The sequence below is a fragment of the Rhineura floridana genome, chromosome 22, assembly GCF_030035675.1.
Source record: "Rhineura floridana isolate rRhiFlo1 chromosome 22, rRhiFlo1.hap2, whole genome shotgun sequence".
NCBI lineage: Eukaryota > Metazoa > Chordata > Lepidosauria > Squamata > Rhineuridae > Rhineura > Rhineura floridana.
Window position 1 is genome coordinate 6,577,974 of NC_084501.1, and position 13,804 is coordinate 6,591,777.

At 48.4% G+C, this 13,804-nt stretch overlaps 1 protein-coding gene across 1 annotated transcript; it reads right to left on the reverse strand.

Annotated features, from left to right (window-relative positions):
• Positions 1 to 8,275: 8,275 nt before the first annotated feature.
• ZNRD2 (zinc ribbon domain containing 2) lies at positions 8,276 to 12,496 on the reverse strand. Its single transcript, XM_061606456.1, has 4 exons — positions 12,316 to 12,496; positions 12,001 to 12,149; positions 9,296 to 9,380; positions 8,276 to 8,806 (listed from the first exon to the last, which is right to left on the reverse strand). The coding sequence occupies exons 1-4, from the start codon at positions 12,332 to 12,334 to the stop codon at positions 8,412 to 8,414; spliced, it is 648 nt and encodes a 215-aa protein (XP_061462440.1). The 5' UTR covers positions 12,335 to 12,496; the 3' UTR covers positions 8,276 to 8,411.
• Between the last annotated feature and the right edge of the window lie 1,308 nt (positions 12,497 to 13,804).

A 13,804-nucleotide genomic window follows, 5' to 3' on the forward strand; every position in this document is an offset into this window, starting at 1 on the left:
GGGCCCAGGCCGGGCTAGAGCCCTCCCCTCTCTTCCCCGGACTCCACGCAGATCCGGCTGCAAAGAGAACAGAAAGGCACTCTGCCTATGCTCAGAGATACTCCGGAGGCTGCTGATCCTATCCAGCTCAGGGAAAACAGGCCCGGCGTTCCTCTCTCTCGTCTCGCTAGGGCCGGCTAACCTTCCCTTTTGGCCGGCTAGCCTGCCGAGGCCGGCGCTAGCACGGTGGTGGTGGTCGCGGAGGCGGTCCAGCTGGCTCCCGGCATCCCTCGGCCTTGCTCCGCCGGCCCGGGATGCCCGATCGCGGTCCCCTATTGGCCGCCGTGCGCCCTGCTCGCTGCCTCCTTTGGCGGAGGAGAAGGAGAAGAAGCGGCCCGGCTCGGCCCGGCCCGCGACGAGCACAGCCGCTGGCACCCCTCGCCTTTGTTCGCTCGCTCGCTGCCGTCGCGGCGGCCACACCCGCAGCGCCCCTGCCCGCCTGCCGGGGCGGCGCGCGCAAGGACGCAGCTTAAAGGGGCGACAGCCGCAGCGGGAGGGGACGGAGGGCGACCCGCACACACCGGCCTCTTCCTCCGCTGGAGCCCGGTTTCAGGGCCGGGAAATGGCTGTCAGCCGCGGGGCGCGTGAAGAATCAACAGCAGAGTTACCGATCGACGGGAGGGCGCCTGTTTTGCACCCCAAAGGCCCCGGGCTCAGTCCTCGGCATCTCCGGGTGGGGTTGGGAAAGAAAGTCCGCCCCCCCCTCGTTTCAAATCCTCGATTGCTGTTGCCAGTCAGCGTAGACGCTACTGCGCTGAATGAACCAATTCATCTAGATTTGCTGTAAGGAGGCTTCCTATGTAGCTGTTAAAAATGGCTTTATTAAGGACTGGGAACTTGGTTTCGTTTTAGGGGAGGGGCCACAGTACAGCAACAGCCGTGCATGCAAAAGGTTCTACCATCAATCATTGGCATGGGGGGGGCAGGGGGACCCCCTTCTGAAACCCTGGAGAACTGTTCTCTGTCAGTATTGCTCACCTTGATGAACAAATAACCTGACCTGTGATAAAGCAGCCTCCCCTGTTCCTGTGAAGCCACTAAGGGATGAACAGAGTGCCATGCCTCTACCACTGGTGAGAGTGCCACTGAGCGCAGGCAGAGCTCCTTTTCTTCACTGCTGAGAATCAGACCCTCAGAGGAGGTGTTGAGGAGTGGCGCGTGCTGGAATGGAAGGCATGCTGGAAATCCACCTGGAATGTTACTTAAAAGCAGGGAAGTCTCCTCCTCCCCCCCACACACAAAAAGACTGACGCCTGAAAATGAAGGGGGTCAGCATGGTCAGAGAATGTAGTCTTTGCCCTGGGACTGGCCTGACCGGGAATCCACCCAGCTCTAAAACAAGCTGTTGGAGGTGGCCTGGAAGTGCAAGGTCTCCTTGGCCTGATCTCCATCACTGGGTCGTTGTGAAGGTTCTGGTGAGGGGAGGACATGTAGCAACTCTCCCTAAGGAAGTGGGAAAGTGATGGGCTGGCTGGGGGTGGTGGTGAACTGCCCACTTTGCTCTTTTCCTGCTGCCTGCATGATGACAAGGTGGCACAATGGGCGAGGGCGAAGCAGTGTTGGCCTGAAATCTTGCTGAGCTTCCTTCCTGAACAGGCCCACCATCTTCCCTTGATCCAGTGTGGATGTGCCAGCATGGTGCAGTGCTTAAGAGTGTCAGATTGGGACCCAGGAGACCAGGGTTCAAATCCCCACTCAGCCATGAAGCTCGCTGAGTGACCTTGAGGCCTTTGTTAATGCCTTCCCCCACAACAACAGACGACTCTAGGAGCCAATATGCATGAAATAAGAGTGAGTTAGCTATTGAGGAGTCTTCTCAGTGGCTGATTCATCTCCTTTCACTCCCCGGATGATTACAACCCTGCTCTCAACCTAGCCTGCCTATCTCACAGGGCTGTTGTGAGGTTGGAGTGGGGGAAGACATGTATATGTTCTAAAAGAACACCAACCATTAATCTGGTGGCTCCGTGAAATTTCTGAATCGTCTTCAAGGGCAGCCCCACATAGAGCACATAGCAGTAGTGCACTCTGGAGGTTACCAGAGCATGGAGGCATCTCTGGGCAAGGCCTGGGAACAGGCACCTCTAGCCACTGGGCCTTTGTGAAACTTCAGCGATGGCTCTAGATCCAGGAGCACCCCCAAACTACGGATCTCCTCCTTCAATAGGAGTGCAGGCTGTTTCCCCACATCCTGGACTCGAGAACTTGGCACGCGTAAGACCTCTGTCTTTTCAGGATTCAGCTTTAGTTTATTCGCCCCGATCCAGCACCTCCAAGCTCCAGTCTAGCACTTCACCCTCCTCTCCGAATTGAGAGGGAACAGAGAGCTAGAGCGGTCGTGTCGCCCTCATATTGCCGTCACCTCACTCCATATCTCCTGATGACAGCTCTCACCTGTTTCAGATAGTATGGGGGACAAGATGGAACCCTGTGAGACGTCACAGGACAACTCCCACAGCGCGGAACAATGCCCTTCCCCCATAACTAATTTCTGGAAACAGCCCTGGAGGTAGAGCCAGAACCACCAAAATACATTGCTCCCAACCCAACCCCACTGCAGAATGATACCACAGTTCCAGAAACTGCTGACAGGAGTTGAACCCCATATGTTCCAACACCCACCCACCCCACAAATCCTTCACCAGAGAAATGTCATCAACCAGGGCAACCAAGGCAGTTGTAGTGGTGTGACAGGGACTGAAACCAGACTGAAATGGATCTGGGTAACCATTTATCAGTTGCATCTGAATCAGGAGAGGCTATGACTACTTTAAATCGGTGCTTGGATGCAGTGGTGGGCTGGATGAAGGCCAATAAACTAAGAATGAATCCTAGTAAGAGGGGGACTCTGTGGGTGAGCAGGTCCTAGGCCCAGGAATTGGGCAGTTCACCAGTTCTGGATGGAATTACACTCCCTCTGAAGGGACAGGTGTGTAGCTTGAGGATGCTCCTAGACCCATCTTTGTGAATAGAGGCTCAGGCAATGTCATAGAATAGAATACTAGAGTTGGAAGGGGCCTATAAGGCCATCGAGTCCAACCCCCCTGCTCAATGCAGGAATCCAAATCAAAGCATTCCCGACAGATGGCTGTCCAGCTGCCTCTTGAAGGCCTCCAGGGTCGGAGAACCCACTACCTCTCTAGGTAATTGGTTCCATTGTCGTATGGCTCTAACAGGAAGTTTTTCCTGATGTCCAGTCGAAATCTGGCTTCTTGCAACTTGAGCCCATCATTCCATGTCCTGCACTCTGGGATGATTGAGAAGAGATCCCGGCCCTCCTCTGTGTGGCAACCTTTCCTGTACTTGAAGAGTGCTATCAAATCTCCCCTCAGTCTTCTCTTCTAAGATTAGTTTGGCAGGGTTTGTTCTTCATAAATCCATGTTGGCTCCTAGTAATCACTGCATTGTTTTCAAGGTGCTTACAGACTGCTTTATAATCTGCTCCAGAGTTTTTCCAGGGATTGATGTTAGGCTGACTGGTCTGTAGTTCCCCAGTTCCTCCTTTTTGAAGATAGGGACAACATTAGTTCTCCTCAAATCATCCGGCACTTCACCAGTCCTCCATGATTTTGCAAAGATAATAGATGGCAGTTCTGAGAGGTCTTCAGCCAGTTCCTTCAATGTCTGCGGCGAGGAGCAGCTATTATCGGCTTCGGTTGGTACGCCAACTGCACCCTTTCCTGGACAGGGATGGCTTAGTCACGGATTCCTGCATTGGCAACCATATGACAAGACTACTGTAACCCATGCTATGTGGCGCTTCCCTTGGGGTTGGTCCAGAAGCTGCAGCTGAGGCAGAATGCTGCAGGCAGGTTGTTTAACGGAGCACTCGGACACTCAGATATTACATTTGTGCTGAGGGAACTGGCTGCGAATTGGCTGCCATGTCACATTCAAGGTCTCACTCAGGGCTTTACAGGTTAACATCTCAGGCTCAGGTTACCTGAAACACCGCCTGCCCCTGTATAGACTCTATAGAGAGTTGAGGATCCTGCTGAGCCCATTGGCAGGCGAGTCCCTCGAGGGTGCAAACATTCCACGTCAGGCTGTCCCAGAAGGACCGCAGGAAAGTCATGATGACTGAGGAGGGGAAAAAAAGAACAGTCAAAGAAACACCCCGGGAGAAATTCTGCTTGTCACCACACCCTGCAGATCATAGGGTGGTGGCCTGAAAATGGGCCTTTTCTGCTTTTGCCTGTTCTCTGAAATGCTCTTCCCTCTGCCACACGTGAAGCAGCAACTATCACTTGCTTCAGATGGCTTGCAAAGATGTACCCGTAAGATTGCACCCTGATTTATGTCTATGAATCCCCTCAATCTCTGTTTTACGTGCTTTAATATTGTTTTAGGTTGTATTTTGTTTTGATGGATATTGTTTTTAGGGTGCACACACTGTCCATCACTTAGAGGTTTTTAAAATATTAGGCAGTTTAAAAATGCTTCTAAATACATACATACATAGCTGGCCTCATTGTGTGTCTTCCCTCTGAGCATCCATCCAAAGCATTTTAGTTTTTCAGCCAAAACTCTTCCCGCGCACCTTTCAGAACCTGGATTCCATCAGCAACTTAGCAGCATGTTTCATTTTTCAGTCCTTCAAATGTAGCGAGAACATTTTTTTTTATTAGGGAAATAATCCCATCACATCAGGTCACCTTTATAATGTGAAATGGTACAGCCCAAAAAACATAGGTTAACCACCTCCGTGCAAGTTAGCCAGTAATGCTGTGCATTTTCCCGCACCTGTGTTTATGGCAGCTTGTGCCATTAACAGCTTTCTTGTAAAAGAAAGGAAGAATGGAATTTTATATATGACGTTTTGACACAAGGCAGAAAACCTGAATGGCGCTCCTCTCCCGATGAAAAATATAGTTAAATACTTCCCATTTGCTAAGGCAAGACATTCCAGGGGCACCATTGCCACCTATATTAGGGTTGCGAGGTTCTTGGCCTGATCCTGATCCTGTATCTTTAGGAGACGAGAAAGTCGGCCAAGTGCAGATGTTCTTGCAATGCTGTAATGGGAAAAACCACAAGGTGGAATTCTCCCTCCCGCCTGCACAACTTTTAAAGATACAGAAGACCCCTTGGTTGCCAGGCCCGGCCTCCAAGAGGTCTTCTGTATCTTTAGAAGTTGTATAGGGGGGAGAATTCCACCTTGTGGTTTTTCCCATTACAGCGTTGCAAGAACACCTGCACTTGGCTGAGTTTCTCTTCTCCTAAAGATACAGGATCAGGATCAGGCCAAGAACCTGGCAACCCAAACCTATACACACAACCCTATACAGGTGTACTCGGAAGTTTTATTGAGTTCAATTAAATTTACTCCCAGGCAAGTGTGCATACACAAGGGTGAGGAACCTGCGACTCTCCAGATATTACTGGACTTTAGCTTCTGTCAGCCTCGGCCAGCATGGAGGATGGTTAGGGACGATGGGAACTGGAGTCCGGCAACATCTTAAGGGCCACAGATTCCCTATCCTTGGTGTGTAAGATTACTGTGTTAGTTTCCTTTGGATGAGAGGGCACTGTGGTCTCCTTTTATCTTTTTTAATAAAACCAGTATTAGAAAGATGCTGGTTTTATTAAAAAAAAGATAAAAGGAGACCACGGTGGGCTCAAACAGTCTCTCTTACAGCGGGAAGCACAACTGCTAGTCCTGCTTTGGGTTTCCCACAGAAACAATATGGCCCTTTGGAGTCCTCAGGCTGTTTCTAGCACAGCTAAACTGTGCTTCCTCTTTCAACAAGCCTTTTGAGACCTATCCCAGTCTGCGTCTGTGTTGGAATTGCTTTTGAATATGTTCTTAAACCTTTTTTAAAATGGGTTTAATCTTAGATGTTTTGTTTTAATGTGTTTTAAAGTTTGTTTTTATGATGTTTTAAAGTTTTTAGTGATTTTGTTTGCCACCCTGGGCTCCTGCTGGGGGGAAGGGCGGGTCATAAATCAAATAATAAGAAACTCATAGCTCTCTCTGCCTCTGCATGACCCCTAACTACTGGGACCCCTAACTACTGGTCTTAAACTCCATCCCTGCAGGGCTCTCATAGAGGAAATATCAACTCATCTCCTACGAGCAAGAAATTAGCTTAATGGAGATGGTCAGCTGTAACAAACAATTAACTGAGAATTTGCCACCCATTAATCATACCACACAATCTACCATCTGGGACAGGCTGCTTCTGGTAGCCAATGATGGTGTCCACCCTGCCTTTGGGGCATGGCTAGAGAGCTAAAAACCAAGCCACACAACTATTCCTTTTCTCCAGCCCTGCTGTATCGCGTACAGAAGTCTGAGCTCTAATGAGAAATCTGCCAGAGGTTAAATTTTCCAGCCATTAAGTACAAGCTTTCCCTAGTTGTACAGTAGCTCTTCCAAATGACATCAGCACTTTTTTTTTTACCATTGTGGGGTTTTTTTTTACATCCCCATCCGGTGTAGAATACCTCAGCCTGCCATTTTGAAAGGCTTAGGTATCCCTCACTCTGCACAGGCCAAACTAGAGTTTGTGATCATTGGTGACGATAGAAGCTTGGCATACTTCCATCCCCAGACTGCAGCTCTGGAAAGCTGCCTACTGACTGACGTTTCTCTGCGCAATCCTTTTATTTTCAAAGGTGAATTGACATCTACTTCCCAACAGGAATCATGACAGGGGGATAGAATGCAGTAATACTCTTTACGGAATTTTTTTCTGGCCGATGAAAAGCACCCAAGTATTATGCCAGATCTGGGCTCAGTGTGGCATTGGTCAGGAGGGAGCAATACCTCTGTAGTTCAGCACAGTCCAAGATAAAATGAACAGGAAGAAAGGTGCCTGACATCCTAAGAAAGCTGCTATTGGCCAATACAGGCCTACCTGGCATCCTCCCATTGTTTTTATTTATTTACTATTTGATTTATATCTCACCCTCCGAGCAGGAGCCCAAACATGCTTTAAGCCATAGAGAGCCACACAGAGGTTTGGATTTAGTCAAATTCATGTAGGATAACGCTAGTCACTAGTCATGATGGCTATGTTCTAGTGCTGTCAGAGGCCAGTGGCTGGGAACTGTAGACAGGGAGAATTGCTATTGCCTCAGGTTCTGCTTGCGAGCATCCTAGAAGTATCCAGTTGGCCACTGTGGGAACAGAATGCTGGGCTAGATAGGCCACTGGCCTGATCTAGCAGCCAGGCTCTTCTCATGTGTATAAGGGAGATGCCCGTGTTCCTACTGTATTTGCCCGTTGCCATGAGAGCCCAACTTGAAGGCAAAATGAAAACATAGGTACATTTCAAATCCAGTCAGCCCTAGATTCATCATAGGCCAAACGCAAAGAGTTCTTTGGCTTAATTCTGTATTTCTCACACTTGGACTCCCTTCTAAATATACGCAAATTTCCCAAGTGCTGGATCACCCCAGCAGCTATCTTGGTGGCAGGTGAGAACCCAGAATTCTTGCACAAAGCTGAATACATGTTCATGTTTCTCTGCTGCATGTAGGGAGCCAACTCTGCCAGCAGAAGACTAGAACAACCTATTTCCAACTCTCATAAAACCACCAGTCGGAGAAGCTGCTAAAATATCCCCTACCTGTCTACAGCTTCTCTACGCATAGCTTTTTGAGTAGCCAGAATACTAAACCTCTAATGCTCAAAGGAAACCTTCTGGCTTTGTCACATGCTCTTCTGCCACCCTGGAATTTTGTACCCCGGCAAGTGCCTTGCATACCCCCCCAAGGGGGCCTGACCCATAGCTTGAGAGCTATTGGTTTAATCTGACCATTCATCAAAGAGAGAGCAACACCTATGAGAATCCACATGAACAAAATCCTCCATGTCAGGAAAAGGGAATTTGTGACCCTCCAGATGTTGCCAGACTACAAATTCCATCGTCCTGACCAATGAACGTGCCAATGTGGGCTGATGCGAGTTGTCCAACAGCACCTGAAGGGCCACAGATGCCCCATCCTGGCTCTGCATTAACACCTGTATAGCTTGTTGCGAGCCCCTAAGGTATACCCAGACCCTTGACATTCCTCAATGCACAACTGCAGATAGACAACAAAACCGTGAAGTTTATTAAGCTCCTAGCAGGCTACCATGCATGGCAGGTGGGTCCATAGTTCTGTAGGATGATCCTATCGTCAGGAGCATAGGTCTTCCTCACAACCCATCTCCTTTTTACTCTAGATGAGATCCATCAATTCAACAAATATCCCTGGTAACCTTCCCCAAACTTCAGGACAACTAGAATGAGACAAAAAGCAACACTTTTTAATCAGAAGCAAGAACAGTCTTGTTTGAACGGCTCAGACCCTGATCTAGCCTCTAAGGGGAACATCCTTTGGTGCTACATGCACGGCTGTACTCCCATGGCCTGGCGATACCCCTACACATCAGGGCCGCCTCCCTGCAACAGTTCCTTAATTCCCTTGAGGGATTCTGTGCAGGAACGGATAAGTGAGCAGAGCTGTATGCTGGTTTCAATGCACGTGGTCTGCTGGAGCTCGTGGCCAGCCCAGCTGATCTTCTGCAGTATGGCTTCCTCTGCTACAGCTAGGGCGCCAACGGGCAGCGGACAGGAAGAAACCGTGACAGGTACGGGGAGCGCTGGAGCGGCAGCAGAAGCTCGGAGTCCTGCGGCTGCCCCTTCACAGTGTTCCGGGCGTGGCACGTGGCGAGGAGTTGGCAGAGAGGAGAGGTACTCAAGTGAAGTGGCGTCCTCCGAAGTGGCAGCTAACTGTCGTTCGCGCACTTGGGACAGAGCAGCTTGAGCATTCAGGGCTAGAGAGAGAAGCACACGGGCATGAGCACATATTTCTCCTAGTGCCCCCACTCCAGTCCTGTTTGCACAAGCCTCTTGCAATCATCCCAATGGAAAATGACAGGCAAGACCTAGCAGTAACTTAACACTGAACTCTCTCGTCAAATGAAACGTAAAAAGGTTCTCTTTCCCAGCACACCCAGAAACTCACTACCAGTACAAACCATGAATACAGGGATCATCCAAGCTGCCAGAGCATACGAGTGTAAATGTCAAAAAGTGCTGCAGCACCAGTTACGTTTTATAACATACGCTTTTAAATTCCCAGAATCAGAGTCAGACTAGTGAATGGATTCCAGTGTTGCAGCTAATTAAGACATTAAATCCCCATCCGCTTACGCCATGGGAGGAAAGCCCCACACCTTATCCCCTAATCCAGGATTTCTGCCCCTCCCAATCCATTGCTGTGCTGGCTGTGAGGCAATCTTCCCTGACTGCCCCAAATATACCTGGATTGTCCTTGTCAACATCAGAATTAAGTTCTTGGCAGGCGACACAGTACAATTTCTTCTGCTTGTCTTGCAGCAAAATAGTCTGGAAGGACAAGGTTGCAACACGGGGGTGGGGTGGGAGAAAAGTGTCAGAGCTTGCAAAGTGAATGTGATGTGTGTGAAATAAAGAACCGGGTGGGGTGTATGAGATCATACCAATGAAAGAAACAAACATCTGGGACTAGCCAGCAAAATTGTAACCAATAGTAACTGTGAGCTAATGCTGATAGAGAAAAGATGATTGTCACAAGGTGTCAAGTACTGAGGAAAGAAGCAGGAACTTCCTCTGCTTTAAAAACATAAGAGATGTAAAATCCTTCGACGCCAACCTGAGCACAATTTACCCCATTATATTGCAATTAACTACAGGGTCATACAAAACAGCATTCTGCACACCCCTTCCTGAAAAAAGACTCCATTCCCGTTAACTTCATCTCTCTCCAAGGAAAAGGTAAGTGCAAATCCACTGTCGGGAGAAAAAATAATCACAAATGACACGCAGGCACTTTATTGCCTCAAGAGTTCTGCCCTCTCAGTCTGATGCTCTCTGAACTCCCAACCTTCCACTGACACAATAATTTCATCTTGAAACGGGGGCTCAAATTACTGGGAAGCAGGGAGCTCCCTTGGCTACCCATTTTTAGAAGACTACTGGAGAGCATGATTTGGCTGAAATTGGGGGGGGGGAGTGAGAACTCAAGAGCTTGGGAATTTCATTAATCTCTCTCACACACACTTTCTCCTCATAATTTGAGAATTCTTACCAGGTGTTGAAACTGTTTGTTGTCTCTTTTAAGGGGAATGGTTTGAGTGTAACACATAGAGAGGCCTAAAGGGATATCTTTTTATGTAACCCCTATTAAATATTATGAGAAGTGAAAGCAACTAGTTTTCCCGCCTTTTTTCTCTATTATTCCCTTTCTTTTCCTCACAGTTTGTAGAAGCAGAGTTTAATTTTGTTGTAAGCGTTGTGTGTCAATTAATAAATATAATCAGAGTTAAAGAAGTCAAGCTTGCAAGAACCATTATTCCTGTTAAGAAGACCTTAGCTGTTGCAACACCAGGCTCCTTAAAAACCAGGCTTCAGACCTATTTTCTTCTATAGTTTGGGCATAACTGCTGTTTCCCACAGTCGTTGCAGACTGCTGAGCCTGTATGTGGCCCCTCCTACAGCCTTGCAAATAAGGCCCCAAAATTACTAGCCTGGTTGGCAGCTGGCTGAGGAGAAGCTCTTTCTTTGCTGGGCATGGAACACGAACATTTCCTCTCCTGGCAGCCCAGCAGCTTTCTGTTCCTCTTCCATGAGCCTGTTTACTTGCCTGCCCACAACTCCTTGTTGCCTCTGGCTACTAGGCGATTGCTGCAAGATGCTACCTGGTGAATGCTACAGACCACTGATTGGTGTAAAAAAAAACACCCCATAAAAATGTCATAATAATACTCAAGACTGGCATAGCATTTTCAAGTGTTCCAAAGTGCTTCATATACATTATCTTGCTGTAATCAACAACTCTGAAAAAATTGGTCAGGATGATTATCCCCCATGTTGCAGATGGCGAAGGGAGTGAGGCAGAGAGTGTGGTTTACCTAAGGCCACCGAGGGAGTTCAGGGCAGAAGCGAGACCACTTGAAAATTGCAGACGGCAGACCACCTAGCTATTTTTCTGCCTGCTACAGCAATTATAATGTGTAGTGTAGTGGTTAGAGTGCTGGACTACGATCTGGGAGACCAGGGTTCGAATCCTCACACAGCCATGAAGCTCACTGGGTGACCTTGGGCCAGTCACTGCCTCAGAGGAAGGCAATGGTAAACCCCCTCTGAATACCGCTTACCATGAAAACCCTATTCGTAGGGTCGCCATGTTGTCTCCCAAATAAAAGTTAGCTTGAAGGCAGTCCATAAGCTGATAAGTGCTGTACCAATTTTACTGGTTCATTTGTTTCTTACAATGTATTTATTGTATTACAATTTGCATTTCATAGAATTCAAACTGTGATACAATACAAGAAATAAGAGAAGCAATAAAAATGTAAGTAATATGAACATTTAATGTGGACATGCCAAGGACTGCTGAATGAAGCTCACAGGCCAGAGTTTGGGATCCCCTTGGCCTAAAGACTTACTGATTCAGAGAGTGACTTCTTAGTCCAGCCTTCACCAACCTAGTGCCCTCTAGATATTTTCAACTTCCACTTTCAACAAGCTTTTTAAGTAGAGACCCTATCCCAGTTTGCATCTGTGCTGGAACTGCTTTATAAGATGTTTTTAAAGATTTTAAAAAAGATTTTTGGTTTATGAGATGTTTAAGGTGTTTTTAAGTGTTTTCTTTGTTTGCTGCCCTGGGCTCCTTCTGGGAGGAAGTTTTAATAATAATAATAATAATAATTTATAGAAGGCACCAGGTTGGCAACAGCCATCTTAACCAGTCACTCCACCAGCTCTTCTATTATGTCTCAAAGATGTCCGATTGCTATTCTTGATTACTATTGGTATTTGCTATTAAGTTGCTTTCACTCTCTCTCTCATAAGCCCCGGGGCTCCAACCTGCCCAGAAGTCCTTCCTCAAGACGGGGCACTCTGAACATGCTCAGAGGTCCCCTCGCTCTCCCACCGCAGTCTCATGCTCTGCAATCGCCACAGGGCGCCTGGGCCCCCCTCTTACCCCGCACTCCTCGCAGCAGTCGCCTAGCATGCGGTAGCCCTTGAGGAGGTAGTCGCTCATCAGCTTGCTGATCTTGTCCTGCCGCTCGCGCCGGGCCTGGATCACCTTCAGCTCCGCCTCCGACGGCGGCTCCCACTCCGCGTCGTCGCCTGCACGGCACGAGGGGGAAAGACAGCAGCGGGAGCGGGTGGGGTCGAGGCGGGAAAATGAAGCTTCCTCACTCCCCCTGCCGCTAACAGCGCGCCAGGCGAGGCTCACCTCTCGCCAAGCCCAACAGGCCCGGTTGCCATGGTTACCCCCTCCACCCTCACTTACCTGCCGGGTTAAGCGCCATGATGTTCCCTGACCGCCGCAGCTTTCGGCTTTGGCCACGCCTCGTCCCTCGCGAAGCCCCACCCACCACCCGAAAAGAGTTTAACGGGCGGGGGAACCCCACCACTTTTCCTGTCTTTCTTTCTTTTACCCCCTCCCGACACTGTGGCTCCAAAACAAAGGTTCCGGGGGAATGTTTGCGCGCGCGCTCTTTCTTCCTCCACATACACACAGACCATGCTTCCGTTTTGTTAATCACAATTACGTGCATATATTTTTAAGTGATTAACAGAATCCTTATAGGGATCTAGAGCAAGCTTGGGTGAAGTTCTCTTTGTTCCTTTCAAAATTGTCTATATATACACACACGTAATTGTGATTAACAAAACGTTTCGGCTTCCGCTTCATGCTGTTACCAAGGTGGCAGTTATAGAGCTTTGAGGATGGAATGCTCAGAGGGGCTTCATTGGCAGAAGCTAAGTAGTGGTGGTACCGTCCTCCAGGTTCAGGCCATGTGGTGCCAATGTGTCCAGAGTATATCCAAAAGTTCTCCCTTTTAGTCAATGCTGCTGGATCTGTTGGCATCTCTATATCTGTTATAGAAAAGTCCAACAGGCTGTAACCCTCAATGCTGAAATGTTTCCAACTGGTTGATCCACTTTTTTTTGTTAAGATTGCCAATTTGTGAAGCGTGTGCGTAGGTCAGTTGTAGTTTTTCCTATGTATTGGATATGACACCCTGGTCTTTTGCATTTGATGACATAAATTATATTGCAGGACCTGCAGGTGATGTTCTGTTTGATGTAGTATGTCCTGCCTGTCCTAGTGCTTGTAAAAGTAGCTGTCTCCCTGAGGTACACACAGGTGATACAGCGTTTGGAGTGACAAGGATGAGACCCAGGATTGGTGATAGGTGGCTTAAGCACAGCTCTCACCAACAGTCTGCGCAAATTAGGAGGCTGGTGAAATGCTACAACAGGAGGCCTGCTGATGGCTCTAGCAAGATGTTCAGTTTGCCAGCAATATATACACACATACATACACATGGCATACCAAAGATTCTGGCATGCAAAAGCCTGCCTCCCATAAACCCACATGTGTCTGTGGGAGAGGCAGTTTGTGGTTTCTCCATAGGCAGGGGAATGCACTCCGCACATGCAAAGGTATTGGGAGAGCATATGCTTTCTAGAAAGAGGCCTTTTCAAGGCATTTGAATGGTATATTGGAAAGCTACTGTTAGGTAGAAAACACAGTACTGGCCTAAGTGGGTTATGGGGTATTCTATACTCAGTATAGAAGGGGCCACAGCTCGCATCCTTTGCATGCAGAAGGCCCCAGGTTCAGTTCCTTGCACCCCATTTAATCACTGTCAGGCAGCAGGTGTTGAAGAACTGTGCCCAAGACCATGGAGAGCTGCTGTCAATCTAAGTGGATAATACTGACCTAGATACTTGTTTCATTTTTGTATGACTGGGTTTCTGCTCCCCCCTCC